Here is a 23272-nt window from a genome sequence, read left to right on the forward strand (position 1 = left end):
AAAGGAATAGGGATTAATCAGGTAGAACTGCAATGTTATTCGTAACTATAATATTAATGAGGTTATTTTTAATTTTCATTAGATAAGCTGCATAAATTTTATTCATTCGTCTACAAATACAATGATAGTTTTGATCAAAGAAAACCTATTCTATGTTAACTGATGTTACCATCAATGTCCTTGATATCTAATCTTTGCAGAGTTAAAAATCCAAGTAAATAAACTGACAATTTCACAATATCTAATTATAGCTAATATAACTCTATGCTGTCTTGAAACAGCTGAAAAGACACAGACCTATCTGGAATTTCCAAAGTAACTTTTAAAAGTATTTAAACCACAAGTTTTAACCTCACAGATAAAGCCATCACCTAAAGCAAGAGTTAAAATTACAGAGTTTGTTGGAATAAATGCCAATATGACAATAATCACTTATACTATCTTTACTAACATCACATAATTAACTCAACATGAAAGTTTAAAATCTTCTTATTGGAATCATAACCAAAATTGCTTTTTTCCGTGAAAATTAATGTGCATTTACTTTCTTGCTAACAGTCATATAGAGCTTTGCCTAGTGAAGTTAGGCAAATCAATGCTAGCTGATGCTCTGATTTTTAGTGAGATCAAGCTTTTCCCTTTTTTTTTTGTTGACAAAGGTGAAATCAAACCTTATTGAAACAGTTACATTTTTATTAAATGGAACTCTTCTGGGACCTGAGAAACAGGATGAAAAGCAGACATACTGAGAAGGTCCACAGAGCTGACTACCTGTTGTCTTATCTCTTAGCAGAACTACTAGAAGAAACTCAAAATTCAGAAGATACTGCCTTACATAATTCTCATTACTTTTAAAACTTCTTGTTTTGCTAAGAATATATAGAGCTTTTCAAAATTATTATTTCACAAAAACCAACTCTTTCTTCATAAATGACCCTAACACATTCAATGTGTCACTCATTAACACAAGCTTTTAATTTAATTTTTGTTCTGCTTAAACACTGCTACAGGGATTCACAATTCATAAAACCAAGGAAAGTACACTCTTATTGTCTATGGTTTCCAGGTTTAACGTTGATCAGAATCACTCTATGGGCTTTTGATGAGCAGCTTCTCACACTGCTACCTGGTCTGACAGCAATAATTGAACACAAAGTCCAGATCACAGACTTGACCTGAGCTCTGAAATTATGCCACATGTAACAGTTTCCTTACCCTCTATGGCCATCATGCCACAGAGTGATGCCAGTGCAGAAGACAAAGGAACAGCACCCAACCCAGGAGAATCCTCACTGATTTGTTTTGACTTTGTGGTCTTTCTGCCTGATTAGAAGCCTTTGCAACGACCATTTAATTAAGGAACCTTTTCTATCAGCAACAGGATGTAAGGTATTGCAGAGCTGCCATTCCAGGCACGAGATCCAGTTTTATTTTAGAGGTATTTTACTTCCTGAAGAACTTCATGTTTGTCTTCACCTGGCCCTGAATTCTCATAAGTTTGCCTGCCCTTGAAGCACAGTGGTATAAGGAACAGAATTCAATCGATGCAGTTTAGATGCAATTACACAAACACGTAGTCTTCTATGATCTTTAAGTTTCCTTTTGCTTTACTCCACACATTCACAAGCTAGCAAATGCAACAGATTTTCTCTATGCAGCTCCATCCTACTCCTGATCTCACAGCAAGTGAAAACAAGAAACAACATTTCACTCAAAGAAGAGCTGTCAAGCCCCCTCCACCCCCACTCTTTCTCAATAAATACATTTCCGTCTAGGCTTGAGTTTAGTCATTTCCTCCTCCTCGTTACAAATTATGTTTAGGAAATCAGGAACCTCAATTTTTATGTGCATAAATTACACATTTGTCACTGTATTTTTACTGTACCCCAAAAGCCTAAAAACATTTCACTTTTTTTGCAAGATACTGATAAAAACAAGAATGCCATCCCTCGCGTCTCAGCACATCTGAGTTTCTTTAACAGAAATGCCATGCATGTTTCTGAATACTGTCATGAGGCCCATGGCAATAAAGTTCAACATACTCAGGCTGTAATCTTCTCCCAAGGAAATGGTTGGGATGCCAAGATGCCTTTTGACTTTTATTTCACAGCAGGGCTTCATTCACAGTGACTCTGTCCAAACCTTAAACTACACCAGCTGTGATACAAGGTCCTGCACAGCAATTTGTAAAAAGTTTTGACAAACAACACTCAAATGATAGAATACACTGCAATTCATGACAAAAAAGTGATCAATATCCATTAACTGCTCAGTTGGAGGGGGTGATTAATTCCTAATATATCTATGAACTGCAGTGTACTCCTAGAGCCCTGGTAGACCAAAGCACTTCTGCAGCCACTGCAAAACATTAACACAGGAAACTCTGTAAACTGCTGTACAGTCAGCCTGTTTAATTAAGGAACAACAGAGAAATGCTTAAGACATTGGAAGAACTATTAAAATAGATGCCATATTACAGTATAGTCCAGTTACATATTAGCAAATCAGTTCACAAGTACACAGGACACATCCTTACTCACAGCAGCATCTCCTCTCCTAAATTATAAGCAAAGTCATAAACTTTCAAATATGTACCAATACATTCATCTTGCTTAACTTAATTTTACTGTTCTTCTCTGAGTTTCATGTGATTTTCCAGTTTCACATACTTTTAATAAAAATGCACCACATCATCAGTGCACATTCTATACAACTTTTACAACTTAACAGGAACGAACTCCTAAAAAAAAAATCAGATTTGTATGGGTAAAAAATTAGGATTTCACTTTAGAAGAATAACATTTGGATAGAAGTGGAATTTTACATCCATCTTCTGTCATGTAATAAGTTGACATTCAGTTCAAATCAGTTACCAAAAAATTTTGGGTCTAGTTCACTATGGAGAAACTGAGCAGTGTCTGATGAAATGTAACTTGGAAGTAGGGCTCACTGAAAATTTTCCACTGAATAGCACGTGATAGCAAAATAATTTTTTATTTATGCTAGAACTCCTCAATGACATCATCTTAGGAAAGAGAACTTCTAATTCCCAAAGTTTTCCCCTTGGGAGAATCAGTCTCTTACCAACTGATTTTCTGGGGAACCAGAAATAAAACCTTTGACAACAACTCAAAGAAGGCAAGGAACAGGTTGGGGGGAGCTACAGGCTGGACTGCAGGGAACAAGTCTTCATACAGAGCATTTTCAGACACAGGAAGAACACAAAAGTGATTTAGAACACAAAGCACCAGCTGACCAAGGAAACTGGATCATCTTCTTCAATGAAATAATGAGCTCTGTATCTGAGGAAAGAGCAGCCTGTCTTTTGCAGGCTCCGTTGGCACCCTTGTGGGCAAGCTGGGAGATAAAGTCTGGATGAAAGAGTGGAAAGCTGATTGCAGCGTTAGACTCAAGGCTTAGCAGGCAGGTGGCTCTGAATCATGTTTTTGGGGTCTGATACTGAGGTGAATGTTTTCACTGACAACCTGGAAAATGGAATGCAATGCATCTTCATCTCATTTCTGACTGACATCAAATTTGGGAGAGTGGTAAATACACTGGAGGGCAGGGCTGCTGCCAACTGGCATCACAGCCTGGCAGACACAGACTGAAAAAGCCTCCTGAACCTCGCAAAGACAAAGTTCTGCACAAGGGACAGGGTAACTCCATGTGGAAACATAAACTGCATATGAACAGCACCAAGAGCCATGTGCTGTGCTATACATGTCAAACCATGTCAAAAATCCTAAAACATTACTCTCACAAAGAGTTATAGCAGGGGCAAAAGAACAAAACAATTAGAAAGTTTATGGATCTGAACCAAGAGACTGAAACTATCAGGAGAGTGCACAACTGAAAGAATCCCAAAAAACCTAAATAAATACATACAGAAAAAACAGTGTGCTCAACCAGCACAGACAGAAATTATTGGCAAGAAAGCTGAAGTCAATTTTATATATCTATATCTACCCTATGTCCAACGCATCCATAGGGTTCTGGCAGGTGCTCCTGGGAACCCAAGCCCATGTTTGCATGGCTGTAGCCCTGCCTCTGGCAGATTTATTTTCCACAAGCTGCCGAAAGTGGGGTCTCTTTCAATATGTATTTGACATCTTGCTACAGGACAGCTTTTTTAAGCCAACCTTGATAGTATTGAAAAGCTTTGCTACAGTTTTGGCAGGGGCACCGGATAGTCTGTGTACAGCTGCACCAAAGGACAGCATGAACAATGACCAGCTGCTCCTGGAAGAAGTTTTCTTGGATCAGCTTTGTTGGTGCAGCTCCATTTCTGGATCCATGAAACAAGTGTCAGCTGCTGGAAGAGGATATTTCTGGGATGACCTGCAATGGCTGCAGAATTTCAAGGATGACAAGGGGCGTTTTGCGGGTTTTTCTGAGGTAATTCTGATTATAAGGTTGTGAATCTTGCATTCATCCAGCAAGGGCTTTTCCATGCTCAGATGACGCGCTGCATTAGTTGTGCTGGTGAACTTGACAGGACCTAAAATCCCTTGCTGCCAACCCTGCTTCCAGACCTCTCTGTTCCTTAATAGACTGGAATGTAAATCTCCTGTTACGTTTCAAAGAGCAGTTGCACTTTTAACAGCATTAATGGAAGCTGTTGTAGAAGTTGCTTAACCCAAAAATCAACCTTGTAACAACAACCAGAATTAGGCACACTGCACATAATGAAAAAACCATGTTACTAGAGCCATTATCAGAAATATCCCACTTTTCAGGAGAAAAAAAATTCCAGCGATAAAGTCATTTAAAGGATAAACAGTTCATAGAAAAGAATACTTAAAGCAAATCTGGGCAACTGAAAGACATATGTTGTGCACGATTAAGTAGCATGATTTAGAGCAGTGTCCACCTTGATTAACACATCAAATCTGTGTGATCAAGGAAGAATGTTGCTACAAATCCTGAAAAGCCCAAGAGATTCAGAGATTTCAAGCCTACTTGATTTAGTAAAGTGCTCCCTCCGAGATAACATCTGTCAACAAAATATATATTCTAATACAAATATTTAAACTATGAAAAAACAAAACATAGAAAATAGAATATTTTTATTTAACTTCATGTTAGGTATTTTAGACAGATTGTACTTTTCAGTGCATGGACAGCAACCACCTCTTTCACAGATACAGACTTTATTTGAAATCTTACATTTTTTGGCTGGTCAATAATAAAAGTATGATAAATGCACAAGAGAGGTAGGAACTGTTTCTTATGAAACATTTATTAAAAATAAATGTCTTGATTATTAATAAAATGTTTGCTTTTCTAAGAATCCAAGTGAAAAAAAGCACAAAGCATTTTTTGTAAGAGATAAAGACAATGGAAGAAACAGTAAACCAATTTTGAACTGGTAATTGTAGAACTACCCTCAGAATTCTTCACTCTTAAAGTTTGCTGAATTGATACTTCTCTCTGGGATTTTCAAATGGCTTCAGGAAGTAAGAAGGTTAGAATTCCATGAAGCAACTGTAACTTTGGTTGTAAAAGTAAAAAAGTAACCTCCCAAAACATACTAGTTGGTCATCTAGCTGAAGAGGCATGTTTGGATGTCCTTGAAAAAAATCCCTGTTCTCTGTAAAAACAGTTTGGCAGGGCAACCACAACCAGAGGGAAAAAGACATCCTTGAGCTCGCTGTGTGGACCAAAGAAGCAGAAGTATACTAGCACTGTCTTCCAGCAAAATTCTTTCTTTGATACAAACTCTAGGAAATCTTGGTATGATCCCTTTCTATCCCATAGCCTTCCAAATCACTGCTAGTAGCAGCATCCAGCTAACGAGCCACAGAGAAAGCCTCCTTTGCCAGCTTTTGGATCACCAGTTCATCCATTTTAAAACCCTGACAAATCTTCTCCTAGGCTATCTGATCTTCCTTCCAGAAGGTTTTGTTCCAAACACCTGTCTGTTTTGTTCTTATCTTATTGACATTTTAAGAAAAAATGCAGAAAGGATAGTTCTGCTATGTAATCACAGGAAATGGCAATGAGAAGTTTAATAAAACTTCTGTACCTTGGGGTACAGCAAAATACTAGTGAAGTTCTAAGTCCCAGCTATAGTCATACTGCTTGAAATTCTTTCCTCACAATTCATGTTTGGAGCTTTCAGAAGGATGAGCCAGATTGCAATGGCTGGATGAAAAAGAACGGGCCATGAAAACAAAAACTTCAACAGAAGTTGAAGCATTAGCAATGGCTTTGGCATCCTAACACCAGCATGACTCCAATTCCAGAGAACACACCAGCAAATCACCAAATGAGTGCAGAACACAATTCTGAAGATCAACAGCTAATTTTTGGACAGCATGGCATTATTTAGTGTACATACTGAATGAAACACACTGTATCAGCAAGAACTATCAGCCATGTACAATAAAGGGGATGACTCAAATGATAAGTATTTCTTATTTGTGTCTCTTCGTAAGAAGAAGTATGAGTAGATATTCTGATGCATTTCACCATCTTCTCATTCCTTTTTTCTTATCTGCAGTTCTAAGTAGCAAAGAAATCCTCAAGCTTTCAGGAAGACCTTCACTATCAGAGTTGACGTGAATCCCACAGTATCCATTACCTTCTCTTTCAATACCATGCTAGTGCTGATGGCCACATTTTGTCCAAGTTCCTTATGCTGCTAAAATTCTGGATCTTGTTCTCTGCTGTTTTACAAGGACATTTTGGTTCAGTCCTGTGAGACATCCTTCCAGATGCTGCTAGTCAACAACTTACTAAAAATTTCAAATACTCTTACTTACCATCCTTCTCCTCCAAGATTCAAAAATCTTCTCCTATGCACAGAAACTAAAAGAATGAAGATCTGGGTTTTCTAAATTAATACACAGGGTGAGAGCTGGGTGCACAAGCATGATGCTACCGTGCCATCTGCTGGAGCCCACTTGTGGAACGAGACGTGACTGTGCTGATGCACTCAAAATTCACCACTGCTTTAACAATAACACAGAGGTGCTACATACCTGGTTTTGATGAAAATCTCTAGAAAATACCTTATCATTAAATTGGTTGGAATAATTAACCATGGTTTGCTGGACTGATTTTGAAATAATCAGTTCTGATGCCTGTTGTTTTCATATGCAGGTTGTATCTTGAATTTGAAATTAGAATATTACAACCAGAATATTATAATGCAGACAAGGAAAAATATGAAGTTTCTACAGAAGAAGTGCTGAAAATCATGGCACACTCATAATCCAAGTTGATTTTAAGTGTATTATTATTACCACCATTAGAGTAAGATGTAGAAAGATATTCCATTCCATACACCTGGAAGGGCTAGAGAATATTACATGCCAATTGTATGGAAGTTCGGTCTAACAAAGGATATGTATTCTCCAAAGGGATGTTTAATCAATTAACATTCCAAGTAAAGGTTTTATAAGGTGTTCATCTGACTAGAGGACTTAATCAAAATAAGTTGCTTTTGTCCTCAACAGTCAAATAATCTACATAGAAAATTGAATCAATTAGTTAATTTACAAGCATTGTGGGACTTTAGACTGTTAAAAGATGCATTTCCAGTTCCAATTCCTAACTCTCAAGTGGAATTTTGGACTTAAGAGTTCAAGAACTGGAGGAGAGGTGGGAAAAGATGGTTGTGGGATTTGTTTGTTTTATCTATGGACATTAGGTAAAGTAATTTTTAAACACTTTGTTGGACCACTAGATACCAAAGCTCACCCCCCTGAGTGCATACAGGGAAGGAATTACTAAAAATAAAAGCATGTTTACATGGCATTTTCCATGCATCCTAACAGCCAATGAATTTAAGTCCTAATTCTGGGCTGTAATATTGAAAAATAATGTCAACAGCTGCAAGAATTTTTTACAACATATGTAGATTGTCAAATGTTCTTTTGTTTACACCTTTAAGTTATTAAAAAAAAGTTCTTAAGTTCCTGTTCCATAATGGCACACACTTTTAATGTAACAGTAGAGGTAGGTCTTTTACTGTGAAGCAATCTATCCTTATGCTTTTTTCCTTAAAAATCATTCTAAAATGTCACACAGTTCACTATTGTTTGTTTGTCATATTAGTGCATTTGTCAAAGTTTACACAAAATACTGACAAAACCGAGAACTGGCCTGTGTTTTATGGTATTTATCTCAGCATCACACTTCAGTTTTTGAATGCAAGCTGCCAAGATCTCAATTGTTTAAACCAAAGGTTATGCAAACATGACAGCAACCAAATTATTAGAAGACTTTGGATATTCCATCTTCTTTCTGCTTTAGAAATGACCATATGCAAAAAATAATGAGGCTCTTACAGCCACTCTTTAGTAATTTTTATGCAAATTCCTGTAAAATCAAACACTTAGAAGCTTCATAAAAGTCCTTATAGAAACAACAAACCAGCTGTCTATATGTCATGTGTCTCCTGGTGGTCAAGGCAGCACACCTCTCTCTGCCTGGGCCTATCACTTGAAGGGTGAAGTGCTGGAGAAGGAAGATCAGAGACCACATTACAGAGGCACTCCTTTTCCTAAAAATACACATGTGCATGTGTGGCCACAGCAGTACAGTCACTGCAGGGTACAGCAAATCAGTACCATGCAGTATTCTGTCACTTACTGTACATGTAACATGGCACTCAGAGCAGATGAAGTCCATGTACACATACCCAACAGTGTTATACACGTATCTAGAGGGAACTATGGACCTGTACTGTAATACACTTTATAAACATACATAATAGCTAAGATAAAACCAAAATTCCATGTGTCACTTCCTTAGTTTTATAGATATAAAACCTGTAAAAAGAGAAGTCATCGATTTCACATAGCTTATTATATTAGCAAAATGCCTATTCTTTCCAACATGAAAGACTTTTTGGTTTGGTTTGTTTTTTACTACCTTTCAACAGTCCACCTCTTTCCCAGCCAGGCTGAACAGCAGTATAACACAATTCCCAATCCAGACTCGTTTTATTTACAGCAGTGAGCAGCATACAAACACATGTCTGCTTTTCATCATGACGACCAAAAATATTCAGAACACAGAGTTATTAGGAACACTTGGCAACCACAAGGCCACAATTAACAGTAATGAACACTTCAGAGCAGGCAGAGCTTACCATGTCAACACTCCAAGGAGCTACATGGTTTCAGTGAGATACCTGCATGTGAGCAAACACAGCAGAGCACATCCTGCACCACCAGCAAATGTGAGAGGGTTGAACAAAAGGCCAGCAACAAGGAGACATCCATGAAGAGTAAAGCCTGAGTAAAGCCTACTCCAGCTGCCCAACAGCTCAGAGACCCATCTGGGATGGGTGGGTTTGTACCACCCTCCCCATCCATGCCAGAGAACTGCTCAGGGAAACTTCCCTTTGAGCCCCAAAGCTCCTCCTCCAGCCAGAGGAGCTTTTGGGGCCACTGCTCACATGTAGTTCTGCTTATTCTTGTATTAAAACCAACACCCCGCTACCATTTGATATTTGTATAAAATATTAAGCAAAGACCCTTAAAACAAGGCTGAACCTGCTCTGGTAACTGCACAGAACTGTAACTAAGGCATAAACAATATCCCCACACCCTGCGGTCTACAAATCAAGTTGTATCTCTAGCGAGTTATACCAAGAGAAAGTAGGATGCTAGCACATTTTTATTCCAGCAGTTTTGATCCCTTTTCATGGTAGCAGCAAGAGACCTGGAGCAAACCAGGGGATCCTCTGCAACCAGAGCCCTCCAGATGCATGGTGGAAACACACATTCATTCACACTCTGAACAGGCTGCTCTGACCAGAGCAGGACCTGGGGATTATTTTGACTTCTGCTTCCTACTGGGTTTATATTTAAGAGCATATATGTCTCTCTGTAGCAGACATGCATCTCTGGATCACCCCTGTGCTCATGCATGCACATGCACATGTTATACATCGAGGAGAGGAGGAAGTATGTGAACACCACATGTTTTGGTGAGAAGCCAGGAGGGAAGGGACCGAATTTGAAGGCAGATGCAGGAATGGACAGCACACCATGGGACTCTCATTTCTGCTAATCCCTCTCTTTTCCTTTCTTTAAGTAACTGTCTTGTGCAATAGTTATGTGGGGTAGGTCCATGCAGAAGTCAAGATTAACAAAAGTAGGGTCTCGGAAGTCTGCAGGACAACAGCAATTTAGGAATTTCCCTGCCACATTCCTGAACCTCATTCCTGAACAGCACTGCTGGCACAGCCCCAGTGTGAAAAGCAGACATGGTTTTCCATTGCCTGGTCATCAAAAACCCATCCTTGCTAAAACCACAGAGGCAGTTTAGCACAGCTGGACACAACTCCCCTGGGGCATGGATACACATGCAGAACCAGCCAGACACCTCGCTGGGGACACCACTGTGCACACTCATGTCCCCAAGGATGCAACAAGGAATTACCTGGACATTGTCACCGACACAGGGAGAGTCCTGGCCCAAAGAATGGTTACTGCCATGCCAAAGGGGTCACCTCCCCTGACACCTGCAGTGTAGGCAATGCTGACTGGCCTCCCAGCAGGGGTAGGCAGTGCTGTGACAGCAGCACACACACACCTACTCCATGATACAGATACACACAGGCAGCCCTGCAAAGAAAGAAACTCTGTTTTCTGGGTTTCACAAAGAGATACCCTTGATTGGAATTTTCCAGGACTCTGTGGCTATCCTCTGACATGGGATGAGTATAATGAACAGTATGTTCCTCAGAGCAAAGAAAGGAAAAATGAAAACTGATCAACAATACAATCTTTTACAGTGTATTTCCTTTTTTTTTCTGGAGAAAGTATGCGAGTACTATCAGTTCAATATCAGTGCCACGATATTCTGGTACTGTGCAATCTCTTGGGAAAGAGACATTATCAGAAAGATTCAGGAATAGCAACTTCTTTTATTAGGTCCAGAATATTATAGGTGGACCCCTAAAAAGTCAGCAGGATGATAAAGCTGTTATTTCTACTTTTTTGGGAATCATGTATCAAAGAAATCAGATGACGTGATCTAAAAAACCCCTACCAAAATCATGTTCAGCACAATACAGAATTAAATATGGAAGCTTGAAGCCAAAGCCTTAAACACTGGAATCTCCTTTTTTTTTTTCCACTTAAACAATACCATGACTACAACTAACATGACAAGAAAGATCAAATCAAACTGGTAATAACTGATGAATTAATAGAATTAAGTGTGGCTCTGTTAAACTCCCAAGATTTCTCTTCATATCAGATTTTCTATGTTTTAAAATATCTTTTAATATTTTCAAATAGGGCTGTTTTTCAAACATGAATTCTGATATTCTGCTTCCAGGAATGCAAGTCAAACTGAGTAATAAAAGATAGGTCATGAAATAAAAGTCCAAAAGGAGAGAAATCTACTGTAACCCTCCAAAAGAAAGATGTTTAGCAACATAGTTTTCAACATAAAATATGAGAAATGCTAGTTCATGTAACCTTCATATTGCCAAGAATTTGAATCATATGACACACACTCCGAGCTGGTTTTCTCTCAGGAATAATAAAATCTTTCTTGTTATTGGACAGTATTTGCAAACCTCTGAATTCTGAAAACTCACGGATAGGTTTTTAAACTTTATCTTATTATAACATTATAACAGATTACAACACAAAAGTTATTGGCTTAAGAAAAATAAATTTAATATTATTTATAGAATGCCACTGTCTTTAATTTTGCTTATCAAAGTTTCTTTCACAACAGACTGCATAGTAAGTGCTATGAAGAGGCCCTTATTACACCAAAGCAATACAGAAGAATCCCAAGCAAAGTTCTAGAGGCAAAATAAATCAATATTATCTTCCATCTGCTTTTGGCCAACGTTGGAGAATAGATCATGGCCCAGATGTGGCTTTGTTGTAACCTAATACAGGTTACATTTTTAATTTTGTCTTGGTTGCTACTAAGATTTCCTACAGTTGTGTTTCATACTGTATACTACAAGTACACTTTTAGAATATCCAATCCAATCTATTTGAAAATAAAGATAAACATCTGGTTATTGCCACTTTGAAAAGCCACAGTGATCTATCAGAAACTACCTAAAGCTCTGAAACAATGACTAATTAGTCTACTATTATTCTCTTAGTTATAGTGGTACTACATGTGTCTATTCACACAGATGTGACATTGGAGCAGGTCCTAAACCCAGTATCAATGCCTGTGGAACTCTCAAATTAAATGACATCACAGGAAGACCTCACTCCTTTCCTGCAGCTAAAGACCAGAATTTTGGGAGTATTTACGTATTTATCAGTTTTATGCACATTTTTCCCATCTAACCACATTTAGCTTAAGAATCCAGATGTCTGGGGCAGATGTGTTTTCCAATTTGACTCACATTTGCCAAACAAAAGCATTAATATGCAGTTAGGCAATATTACTGACCAACATCCTACAAATGCAGTGTTGTACCGCAACATCCTGGAGCTCTTCCTTTGAGATGAAAAGTTTTATCTGTTCCAGCTACCCAAGGAAGGTGTCCCACAGTCCTGCATTATCTGAAGAGAATCTTTTCCCAGAAATAATTGTTTTAAGGAAGATTCATTGCTACTGTTAAATATTTTATGCAAATTGTTTCTAGTATCTTTTTAATATGAACATTGTTTCAGATTATCAAATACCATCCCCCCCAGTGTCTTCAGGCCTCTTCTTGCTTTTTACTACCACTTTATCAAATTAGGTGCTACTTCATTTCAAAATACACTGTTCACTTGCTGCTGCCAGAAGAAAGTCAGAGAGACAACTGAAATTCTGGATAAATCATGATTGCAATAAATGAATGGAGAAGTATGCAAATTGAGCCACGATTTCTAAAGAAGTGTTAAAAATACAGTGTGTTGCTGAAAACGTAGTTACATAGAAGTGTTTCCCTGCTAAAAAAAAAGGCTCTTCAGTTGCAAAAAAAAATTAGGTATTTTTTCTCTGAGATGTCAGCAAATGTCATTATAGAAAATTAAAACAGGAAGTAAAACGTTTGAAATAGCAATTTATGTGTAACTGCAAATTTTTTTGAGGTAACCACAGCAGAGAAAAGCAAGTATAAATGAAAGTGTGTCTAGAACTATAATTTCACACTTTTATCTGTTTGGTATCTGTTTGAATGAACTGAATTGTCAATCAATATATCAAGCTTTCACAACACTGCAGATGTTTTTAACAGTAATTAAGTCATATACAGAACAGAACATAATGCTCCTGCTCCTCTATCAAAGGCATTAATCACTACTGTAAGACAGGCTGATTTAAATGTTTGCCACAGTACATGATTTATCAGGGAAAAAGTCTTACCCAGGGCATGACAATAAAGTTTTCAGCAAGTGGTCAGTGACAACTCCGAGCAGAGATAAAAGCAAGTAACTGGGGATTTAACTGCCCTCATCAGAAGATATCTGCTTTAATGAATGACCAGTACAATCTCCATGTAATTTTGATCTTCCTTACTACTAATATCCATCAGAAATACTTCTCCCATTTCCATTTCAGCAGCAGTAATTGTCAATACTTCTCAAACACAGGAAAGCATGTTTTTAACATTTCAGTACTGACTTGCTGCACATTACCTTACTTTAACTGTATTTGTAAGGCCTCCTACAGTCTACCACAGCTGCCAAATAAGACAGATTAGTATGAGACTCTAACACACTATTCCACAGATCATAGGCCTGTTAAAATTGGCAGGTTCTGCCTGTTACCAGTTGAAAGAAGAACAGTTTGAAAGAATGCCTCTCTTGGACTGAGAGAACTCAAGCGACAACCACCAGAGATGTGGCAAGCCCAAGTTTTGCCATCTCTACAGAAATGTGTAAAATACCACCCTCACTTCCTCCCCATTGCAAAATGGCTCGATCAGATACTTGCGGAAATACAGCCTATGTCATTGTTCACTAAAATAAAATAGCAATTCACTTGAAACAATAGTAAGAATATTCTATTCCTCTTCCTTAATCTCTTCTCAAGTCCTGTGGTAGCAGAAAGATACGAGACCAGCAATAATATACATGGTGGGATTATTACAAGCATTTTGTTAACATACTGCTCTTCATGCACAAAATGAATATAGAGAAGCTCTGAAAAAGGATCTGACCTTTACTTTTATGGACTGCAGTAAAACGAGAGAATAGATTCTATTAAATGAAAAAACCTGACACTAAACAATCAGAAAAATCTTAACTAGCAATGGAGGGCTCTGCATTAGACTAGCAGAGTGCAGTCTTCCTGATTTTCTAACGCACAGCACTTCATAGCAAGACAAAGAATTCAGTCCAAAAGACACTTCGCAGAAATGGCCATCCTGCATCTCTTGAAATTCTTAGATTTTTGTGTCTTTTAACAGACACTGCTTAAATTACTTGGTCTTATGACCTGCAGCCAAGAGAATTCATGTGTCTACAGCAAAATGCTGACTTGCTGAGTTTGCAACAATTCACCATATCAGTTTGCAACAACTTGTTTCATCCACAGCAGAGGTTTAGTGGCTGGAGAGCATCAGATTTCCCACCTGGAGGAGTAGGTGACACTGGTGTGTCCCAGGGCAAACCATGGGACTGGAGCTTGCTGCACACACGTCCCCATTCAGCCCAGTGTGTCCAGCAGGAAGCCAGGGCTCTGCCCACCCTGTCACCTCTGCCAGGGCATTCCCTTCCCTTCCTCTCAGCTGTTGCATCACCCTCTCTGTGCCTCCAGACACAGCAGGATTTCAGTTTGCATCTTGCAGAAGCCACTGGGAACATGCAGTAACATTAACAGAAAAATCTGGTGGTATTCTACAATTTCAGTTTCTACAATTTTCTACAAAAAAGTTCCTACAATTCCAGTAGTTCAGTGAGTACTGCAACCTAACTCTCCCCAAAAACCCCATCAATAATTAATGCTATATTTCCCTAAAGCTTGACTACATCTCCAGTTAAGACCACATTTCTTAAATTAGGTTTTTGTGTCTTTTAACAGACACTGCTTAAATTACTTGGTCTGTGACCTGCAGCTAACAGAATTCATGTGTCTACAGCAAAATGCTGCCTCACTGAGTCCCCCTGCAGCAAGGGCAAACTTAAGTAAGTTCTTGATAATGTGCTTTTTTCTTGAATTGATATGGGGAAGCTCCAAAATGTCAAAATTTACACATTGTTTCAAATAACACACTTGAGCAAAGTGCACAGACAAATTGTAAATCATGTTTTTATCTCAATAAATAACTTCATCTGCCATAAAAGTAGATGTTAAAAATACTTGTTTCTAACTCACTGCCCAGTGTCAGGAGTTCAGATATTTTCATGCTGACCAAGCTTATTCCTAAGAAATGAAAACTTTCATTGCATATTTTCAAAGATATGAAAATATTCTTGGGGGAGACAGGAAGGGGAAGGCATAGAAACTGTGCCTCCTTATTTGATCTCTTTCCCCTGCCTGAGTTATATTTGCTAATTTGATTAAGAAAACAAAAGCCTATTTTAATTTCAGTAACTCTTCAGACACATTGATTTCCTTGAACTTAAGGTCGTTCTCGGCCTTCAAATCAGCAGGATGGAAAAAAATTTTTTCTTCCAGGGCAAAATTGGTTTTTATTATTTTATTAAAAGGTGGTATCAGTATTTCTTTCCTCAGAAAGTCAAATTTCATTCTCTTCTGATATCTGCTTTCTACTAAGATACAAAAGTAAAGGGGATTTGTATTTTGTTCCTATTGTCTAAAAACATCTGGATACTTTTTTAACCCAGAAATGGTAAAAAAAGTAGAAGCAAAATCTGTGTCACATCTAGATAATCCTGCTTTCTGGTTTGAAAGAAAATTTCTAACTCTGGAATACCCAGCAGGTGCAATATTCCATTAGTCATGATTTTGGACAGAGAAATAGAGTTTCATAGACAAATTCAATTTTTCTTCCAATTCTAAGGCTAAATTTAGGGCTTGGAAAAGGTGAAGACCTGTGCCAAAAAGCAGATTCTACGTGCTGTGTAATTTTAGCCAGTCAACTTCAGTTCTCATCTTTTGACTGCAGGTAATTTGCTCCTAAGACCACTGCTCAGACAAAGATGAACTTCTTTCACAACAGTAGAAAAATATCTTACTGTGAACAGCCAAGAAATGCAACACAACAAAACTTGCATTTGATGGTGACCTGAGGTAGCATTTGCTCAGTCAGTGTTAATTTGTTTCCACACTTCAGTGAAAGATGCATTTAGCACCCACCTTTTAAAAAATGTGGATCAACAAACTGCTGCAAAACAATTTAGGTGGTTTTTAGGTTAGAGAAGAGTGGGACTAAAATCAAATCCAAAATTTGATACAATAACTCAGACAGGGTCAACAAAAGAGAAACCAAATGTGATCACATTACAAATGAAGAAAAAATACTACTACACTCTCAGACAGCAGACTGAAAACATGTAAGTCTATAAAATATTTCAGATGATGCATTGAGAACAAGTGAAGGTAAAACAGACCAATTATTGAAATGAAAGTCAAAAGAAGTCACCCACATATTTTGCTTTCATATGTAGCTGCCACCATATGTTGGTGCTTATTCAGCATATGATAATTTGTCAGTAGAATTAACTTTGGAGATGAACTGCAAACGCTTGCAGTGAGTCTCTGACAAACTAAAATGTCACTGTGACAAGCAGAACTGCTACCATGAGCTACAGAAGCAGAAAACATGCTTTCTTCTTAAACTATGTGATGACAAAGACGACAAACTTTGTTCTTTTCAACTGAACAGTGGGTGATAGAACTTTTAGGAATGTTGGGTTGAAAATTACTTGGAAAGGCCAAGACCCACTCATTAAAAAAAGCACTTCAAGCCATTAAGTTATATCATTTCAATACTTACCAAAACTAAACTGTATCTAAATTATTAATAATGGGAATAGTTTTCTTTCTGCTTGTCAGGAAGAACTGTACACACCTGAGTGTTTTGTCCTTTATTCTTTCAACAACCAAATATCTTAAATCCACCATCAAGTAGTATCCGCTACATCACTGTAGGACATGGTCCAGTAATTTAATTATTTTGCTTGCCCACAGCCCTCTAAGCAATTTTGCTTATCCTAATAACAAGAGAAAGACAATCAAGGCCAAAGCCTTGACACACTGTACCTGCAAAGCACAGTTCATCATTCTCACAATGTAGTCAAACTGCTGATGGTCCAGGATTGCTCGGTTTTCTTTAACGTGCTGGCCTAGCTCCTGGGTCAGGCAGTGCCGAGCTGCCTTGCCTTTCAGGGCTCTCAGAGCTGCAGGCAGGGTCTGCAGAGAAGAACATCTCACTTTATGCAAATGAAATTAAATGGCACTACTCATACTGAACAGCATTCATTCATTTTCCATTGAGAAACTGCAAGTGACAGTAAAGAACAACTTTGAAAATTGCCCATTAGCTTGAATATCAAACTTTCACAAAATGGTTGATTCAGCCTGAGTTACCAAGTACTAAATTTCCCCCCTTTTTCTTTTCCAAATGCATTAAACAGCATTTCTCACCTATATCTGTAAATAGAAACCATTTAATATGGACAGGCATTGAATGGATGTGAAATCAGAAATGGATTACTGTAGATGAAATCAAGTGCTCTGTTCTGTACAGCCAGGCCAGGACTGGAGCTTGCCTATCGAGGCTGACCAGCACGTTTTCTGATAAGCAATGAATGGCAAATGGGTTTAGAGGTGTCATACCTCTCATAGCAACGAGGCCACTGGACTGTCATGCAGTTTATCCCAAACCAGTGCCAACAGAATATTTATATCAAAGTTTTAAAGATGCAGCAAATGCTACAACAGTATTTATCAGCTGTGGCCCTTTAGACTGGAGGTAACACATAAGTAAAGAAGAGGCAGCCTATTGGCTAAGGACAAATTTACCATATATAGGGACAAAAAACCCACTGAACTTTCCCAAGTGCCTGGAAATTGAAAGAGGTTAAAAACTACTGTGATCTGCTTGGATCAAAACTCTTAAAGAGTTATAGACTTTATTAGGACTTTTCCCATGTGCATTTTGACACCATAACTCAAGCAAAGCTCATTTTCTATCTTGATCTGCACAGGCTCAGAGATATACAGGTGATACTTCCCAGAGAAATCAAAACATTTCTTAAAATAATTTTACAGTCATTTTCATATGTAGGATTAGATTTGATTGTAAGTTTGAGTGATTGTTCTAGAATCAGTAACTGAAAACTCTATGAACAGAATCTACAAAACCCGGCAACTTCTTAATGGAGAGAAAATAAGAATGTCGAGGACAACAACTCACTAGCACATTTCAGTGAAGACAGACATGCCAAATATTTATATTCATCTCTGAGTTCTATCAAATTACTGATTTTTAAAACCAGCAAAGTTGACTGTACTGAAAATTTCCAAAGAGCATTGGCTGTTAAACAGTGAAGCATATATGTATGCCTTTTGTTTGCATTCCTTCTAATTAATGCTGCTAGACCAAAATGCACCCACCACCTCTTTTTAAAAAAAATTATGTGGACAATACTACTTATAACAGTAATAAATTTTGCAAAAAGGGTTTTCAACTCACCCATGTAGTATTAGAAACAGGTTTTCAAATCCATTAGCCTCATATTACACACAATATTGCACTTAGATGATTATTTTTATTGCTTAGTTCATTCATTTAAGTGGCCAAAATAATCCTTAGCATTTGAAACAAGACTTCAAAATGTACTTTGTGATTAGGCCAGTCTCCATTTGCTCATTAACAGAACAGAGAGTTATTTGGGAGAATTAAAATTTCATTTTATTACCTTTTCAGTCTCCAAAAATTTGTTTTCAAAAATGAACGAGATGCAGTTTCTAACAACTTCCAGCCTTTGAGCACTGTTGAAAACTGTGCTTCCTTTTTCCATTATGGAAACTATGAAAAGAAAGAAAAAGAAGAATATACATGTGTGAAATTACTTCTGCAAGAACCACAAAGAATACCACAAACTTCTTTAAAAAAATAATCACTGTGTCCTCCCTTTTATTCTGTTAAGCAAATACCCTTAGTAGGCAGATGGGATCACAAGATCCTAAATCTTTGGTTTTCCTATACCACCTGAAGAGGAGAGTGCTCTGAATTTTAACAGGACTAGTTGATTCTCTTAACTATTTGTTCTGTTTGTCTCATACAGGCACAAAGAGATTATAACCTCTAACATACTGGTGAAATACCTAAATAAACACAAATTAATAATAAATATGTGTGTGTGTGTGTTCTGCAGTGAGCTACACAGCCTTGCATATTTTGTAGCAGTAGACAACAATTTTTAGATGGCCATGACAAGAATTCTGCAACACGGAATAAAACCTGACAAACCTTTTATCTAGATTCCAAATTGCTGAGATCTTATTTTCTTAATGCACTGTTTTGCTCTTATTTTTCAAGAAAATTCAGAATGTAAGAACTAACATTCTCCTTTTCTCTGTAATATCAAATAAATAGTATCTAAATGCAGAACATGCCTTTCTAGTAGATAATGAGCTACTTGTATCCAAGGATTCTGAGACACAGTTCAGCAGAGAGTGTAAGTGTGAAAGCTGTTCCTCAGGAAAAAAACAGCAAACCCCCTGTTTGACACAGAAATTGACTTATGCAACTTCTTAAAAAAACCCTTCTCTTGCAAACAGCCTTTTGAAGAAAGATAACAGAATACAACCACACCGCCTTTAAATTTTTTAAGTACCAGATTCAATGATACAGTCAACAGCAAAGGCAGGTGAAGAGAGTGCACCCTCTTCTTACATAAACCCAAAGAGAAACAGGCCTAGGCAGGGCCTCAAGAGGCCATCTAGTTCACCCTGCTGTCCCTAGACAGGATCAACACTATTTATGTTATTTCTCATGTTTGTCTAATATGTTCTCAATGTTCTGTGATAACAGAGACTCTGCGGCTTCACAAGAACTCCACTCAACTGCCTCACAATTCTCATTTTACCATGTCTTGCTGACAAATAACTCTATTTCTGTGCTGCAATTAAACCCATTATTTCTTATCATTACAGATTATTCCCCTTCTTTTTCTAACTGTCTCTTGTATAATTGAAGCCCGCTATTATGTGTGCCCTCAGTCTCCTATTTTTCAGTCTAAACAACTCCCCATCTTTCCTTGTAGGTCACATTCTCTGGACCACTGGTCATTCCTGTTGCTTTCTTATGGACTCCCTCCAACAGAACCAAAAATGGAGACAGTCTTTCAGTGTCTAAAAATGGACACAAACACTCCAGCTGAGGTCTTACTGAGCACAATGAAAAGATTTCTCCATGGGGTTCACTGACTGCACTCCTGTTTATACATCCTACTAAGATGTTTGTCCTTTTTGCAGTAGCTTGATATAGTTGGGTCATGTTTGCCCTATGGTCATTAACGTTCCCAAATTAATTTCTGAAGAGCTGCTGCCTAGTCAGCCGATCATGCCTATGCAAGTGCAATCCCTTATTTGAAGAAAAGCAGCAGAGGAGAACAAAACTCAATGGAGTCTTGTGGTTAGATATCTAATTTTTAAAGATGGATTTGAATTCTGATCCCATCCTTCAAAAGTTTCACAAGCTCTGCCAACTTCATGTGCAAGTTTACTAACCATACTGGTTTATGCCATCATTCACATCAGTGAGTATGACTATAACTAATAGAACTTTGTGGCATTAAAATGAAAATTTGCAGGCCTACAATGTCCACATCTGCTCTTTATGTTTAAATATAGGTATATTTATTTTGAGACAGATGCCATCTTTGCCCTTTGCCTTTTTCCAGTAATTTACATGTCTCTCACTGGTATCAATGGAGAAACTCACATGGTTCAAAGCTTGGTTCAGCCAGTCCTACAAGTGTCCTATGGTGATATTTAACAGGCCTAGGTGAGTAGACAGTATCTAGTTTAATTGTTCAATGCAAAATCTAATTCAGATCATATAGTTAGCAGTTATGCCCCTCACTCTCTGGATGTTTGACTTCTTAGTAAAGGCAGATAAAAAATAGCTTTTAAAGCTGCAAAGGCAAACACTGAAGTCTATGCACCAGAGTTTGCTATGATCACTAAAAATACAGCATTAACATAAAATTGGGAGCAACACATTGCAGTCATGCTAATTATCCATGAGAACCAGGTGAGGCAGGGAACAAATGAACATACCCACAGGGGGACCCGCTGGAACCACGCACTTCTTGTCCCCCCGCGTGGCAGGAGGGGCACCCTGACTCCTGGCCAGCCCTTCCTGGAGGAGCTCCTGCACCCGGCCCTCGTTGATCCGGGGGAAAGGCAGGATGTGCACCCGCAAGTGGGAGCCCTCCGTGGGCCGTGGCACTTTCTGGAATGCTATGTGGGGATTGGGGTTCTCCTGCAGGTCAGAAGTAAAAGGTCAAACACAAAATGAATCACGCAGTGTTACCATGTGTCTCATCTAATTTTACTGATGTTTGGAGAATCTCCCCTATCTGAAAGATTCAGAAGTCACATATCTAATGAAGATGACTAATAAAATGTTTCATGATCATATCACCCTTGGCTCATTATCTTTGACATTTCCAACTTTGTTAAAGGCTTTTATAAAATTATTTTTGTCGATGTGCAGAATTCAAAATGAGAGCAAAAGAAAATCACTGCTTAACTTAAGTTGATTTTATGCAGTTTAATGAATATTAAGAAATTGAATGTAAATTAATGTGACAGTCAAGCTCTTCATTAGAGAGACTATCTACCACCACGCACAGGATCACACCTCACATTTTCAGGGGTGTAGTAATCAAACAAAATGGGGTATTTTCATCTCTTCATTCATACCAGAGTTACCACTAGTCACATCTGAATTCACTGATGTTCAATTTTACTCTATGCTGTTACTCATTACTGGCTACACACCACTGCCAAAGAGTGTTATCCATCAATGAGGTTTCTCTTGTAAATGCACAGTAAGTTTGGAAGAAAACTTGTAAACAGGAGCTTAAAACTGTTGTTTACAGGAGCAAAAGACAACAAGGAGATCAAATGCATCAACTTGAGAAACAGCAGTCAAAACAGAGCAGCTCCTTAGCCACATGCATTCTCTGCAAAGGAAAATTTAATGGAAACAGCCAAAAACCCAGGGGGGGTATGAGAGCAACAGATACCAGGGGAAGCAAGGGAGAGAAAGGGAACACAGTCTCAGGAGGGGGTAACAGAGGACAGAGGGCAGAAAATGCTAGAAAAGGAGAATAACTTCCACAATTCATTTCAATGAGAGGAGAGATTCAGAGGAAATACACAGGAAAAGTTACTTGAATCTTGGACATCACAAATGAATGTCAGATGTACATGCTATTAGGCTAATTAAAGGTCTAATGTCTTGGATTTTCCACTTGTACCAAGGCTCATGCCAACATTAGCTCTCCTCAACAGATCTTGTCTCTCCCTTGTATCTAAGCTACAATATTACGACTATTAAAACTGTGAAACAAGATGTCAAAATACATCATGCAGTCAGTTTAAAATCAGACAGCTCTAGGCACAACTTAAAGAAGCAGTGTTACTCATCACCTATATTTAGTTAAAGACAGGTGCATGCACAACTACTAGAAGTCTGACTTCTCAATGCACAAAGTCATTGACTTAGTGATTATCAGTGTGTGCTCCAGTGAAGCCACTGACTTGGTGGTAGTGAAGGAGCAGGTCAGTCACAATGGTATAAATAAATCTCATCATCAGAAAAGACACACAGAACCCAAAAGACACCCCCAAACACCTCAGAACTTAGCAGTATTTGGAGTTCTTGTGGGGTTTTTTACAGAACTGTAGTTGTAAACCACAGTTTTGGGGCAGTGGGGCAAAGAAAAGAAAGGGTGACAAAGGTGTCAGCTGATGGTGTAACAGATAATGAATGCTCTGTGGAGTCTGAATAACCACACAAGTGTGAGGGGGAGGGAGATCAGCCTATGCCAAAAAAGCCCACAAACCCCAAAACAAACAAAAAACCCCAAACCCACAAACAAAAAAACTCACACCACAACCAGCTAAAGATACGGTAAGAGATTTTATAAAAGCACTATGTAAAATAAACATGATATGAAGGCAAAAATGAAACTGGAAATGGTGTTGTAGGAAACCTAAAGAGTACAAGAAACAGGCTGTAAAAAATGAAATAGTGCTTGCTGAGCACGCAAACCAGGGGGACTGGGTCACACAGCAGGAAAGAACTGCTGAAAGTACACATTATGCCAAATTGGATGTATGGTTTTCATATGGAAAACTGTTGAGAGGCAAGAAAAGAGATGTATTTGGCATGGACAGCTTGCAGCAG

The 23272-nt window shown here is 38.2% G+C and overlaps 1 protein-coding gene across 6 annotated transcripts in view; it reads right to left on the reverse strand.

The window, feature by feature from the left end:
- SBF2 (SET binding factor 2) overlaps nt 1–23272 on the reverse strand; it is a 234333-nt gene that overhangs the window by 69462 nt on the left and 141599 nt on the right. For all 6 annotated transcript variants that reach the window (XM_039552225.1, XM_039552228.1, XM_039552226.1 and 3 more), the window contains exons 14-16: nt 21133–21337; nt 18765–18874; nt 17104–17253 (exon numbers count right to left, since the gene is read on the reverse strand). In XM_039552225.1, the coding sequence (XP_039408159.1) occupies nt 17104–17253; nt 18765–18874; nt 21133–21337 (465 nt within the window). The remainder of the gene's footprint in view (nt 1–17103; nt 17254–18764; nt 18875–21132; nt 21338–23272) is intronic.

This window comes from Corvus cornix, chromosome 5 (genome assembly GCF_000738735.6).
Source record: "Corvus cornix cornix isolate S_Up_H32 chromosome 5, ASM73873v5, whole genome shotgun sequence".
In the NCBI taxonomy this organism is placed as follows: Eukaryota; Metazoa; Chordata; class Aves; order Passeriformes; family Corvidae; genus Corvus; species Corvus cornix.